At 26.1% G+C, this 1,321-nt stretch overlaps 1 protein-coding gene across 1 annotated transcript in view; it reads left to right on the forward strand.

Moving 5' to 3' along the window:
• The window catches only part of LOC109356108, a 3,078-nt gene continuing 2,483 nt past the window's right edge, over window positions 727-1,321 (forward strand). The window contains exon 1 of the mRNA XM_019599447.1: window positions 727-908. Coding sequence (XP_019454992.1) covers window positions 727-908 — 182 coding nt within the window. The remainder of the gene's footprint in view (window positions 909-1,321) is intronic.

The raw sequence follows: 1,321 nt of genomic DNA on the forward strand, positions 1-1,321 counted from the left end.
TCTATGAGCCTATAATAATATATTATCAATCATATGTACACATTATCCTCTTCACTTCTAATTCTATATTTTATACACTTTTTACACCGATTTTGTGGGCGTAGGATAAACAATTTTTTTAATCAAATAACCGGCTTCTTGATATATTGAATAAAATAGAGAGATAAAACAAATATCAAGCTATCTATGATATATTTCAAGATATTTTTTTATAATACATATTTGTAGAATTTATTTGACTCTTGGCTTCTTTTACTAGCTTCGTGACTATCCATGCAACTTTTGGATTATGATTCATAGTTATGGAAAGATGCTTGCATATCCTCATGAATAATAATAATATATTATTCTGTTTTGCAATGGTTCATATGATTAAACAATGTTTTATTTGTAATACAATAACATGTTTGGTAACATTGGTTATGTTTTTAGTGGAATAGTAGATAAAGATTCATTTACTCAAATAATAAGTTTTTTAAACTTATTCTCTATCGTAGTCATCAATTTTAGGGAAATTCAATAGTTTGAATTAAAGAGTAGATCTTAACCACTAAATATTCATATAATTAATGGCTATGATGAAAAGTAAATTTAAAAAACTTACTATTGGAGTAAATGGATCTACTAGTATACAATAACCCAATAATTTTCCCAATTGTAATATTATTCTATGCTATCGTGGCCTATATAATGGTAGAATTAGAAGGTTGTATTACACATTCAACCATGGATAAGTCAAAGATTTGTGTTTCCTTTATTCTTCTTTTCTCTTTCATGTTATCTTCTCATGTCTTGGCTCATGAATTGCCTCAAACTTCACTCACTGAACCTTCCTTTGATTCAACCACCCAAACAGTTATAGGTTTGTATATATGTTTTATTTGTTATCATGCATGTATACAAAGTATGAGAAATTTTTCCAACCATTCATTTATTTGAATAGATTCATAATTTCAATTCTTAATGTATGATGAACTAGTTAAATATGTTTGGAGCAATTGATCCAATATTTCAACATATGTTAGAGATATATAAATGTATATAAAAATAAATGATAGAAATTTTCTCTTAGATACACATTAATGAATTAAGATCCATGAATTTGACACGAATAATTTCTTCATGGGCGTGGTCATTAATTCCATATTAGTATTACATATGGCAAATAAAAGTTGTCTAAGGATAAATTTATATCTTAAACTGTAATAAAAATGTATGCAAAGTTTCTTTGAAAATATTACTTATCCAATTGTTATATGAGTTTAAAATATGTGCCCTAACAGTTTTTACACTGTCAACACATCATTTACTATTTTTTTTT

This window comes from Lupinus angustifolius, chromosome LG09, assembly GCF_001865875.1.
Source record: "Lupinus angustifolius cultivar Tanjil chromosome LG09, LupAngTanjil_v1.0, whole genome shotgun sequence".
NCBI classification, from domain to species: domain Eukaryota; kingdom Viridiplantae; phylum Streptophyta; class Magnoliopsida; order Fabales; family Fabaceae; genus Lupinus; species Lupinus angustifolius.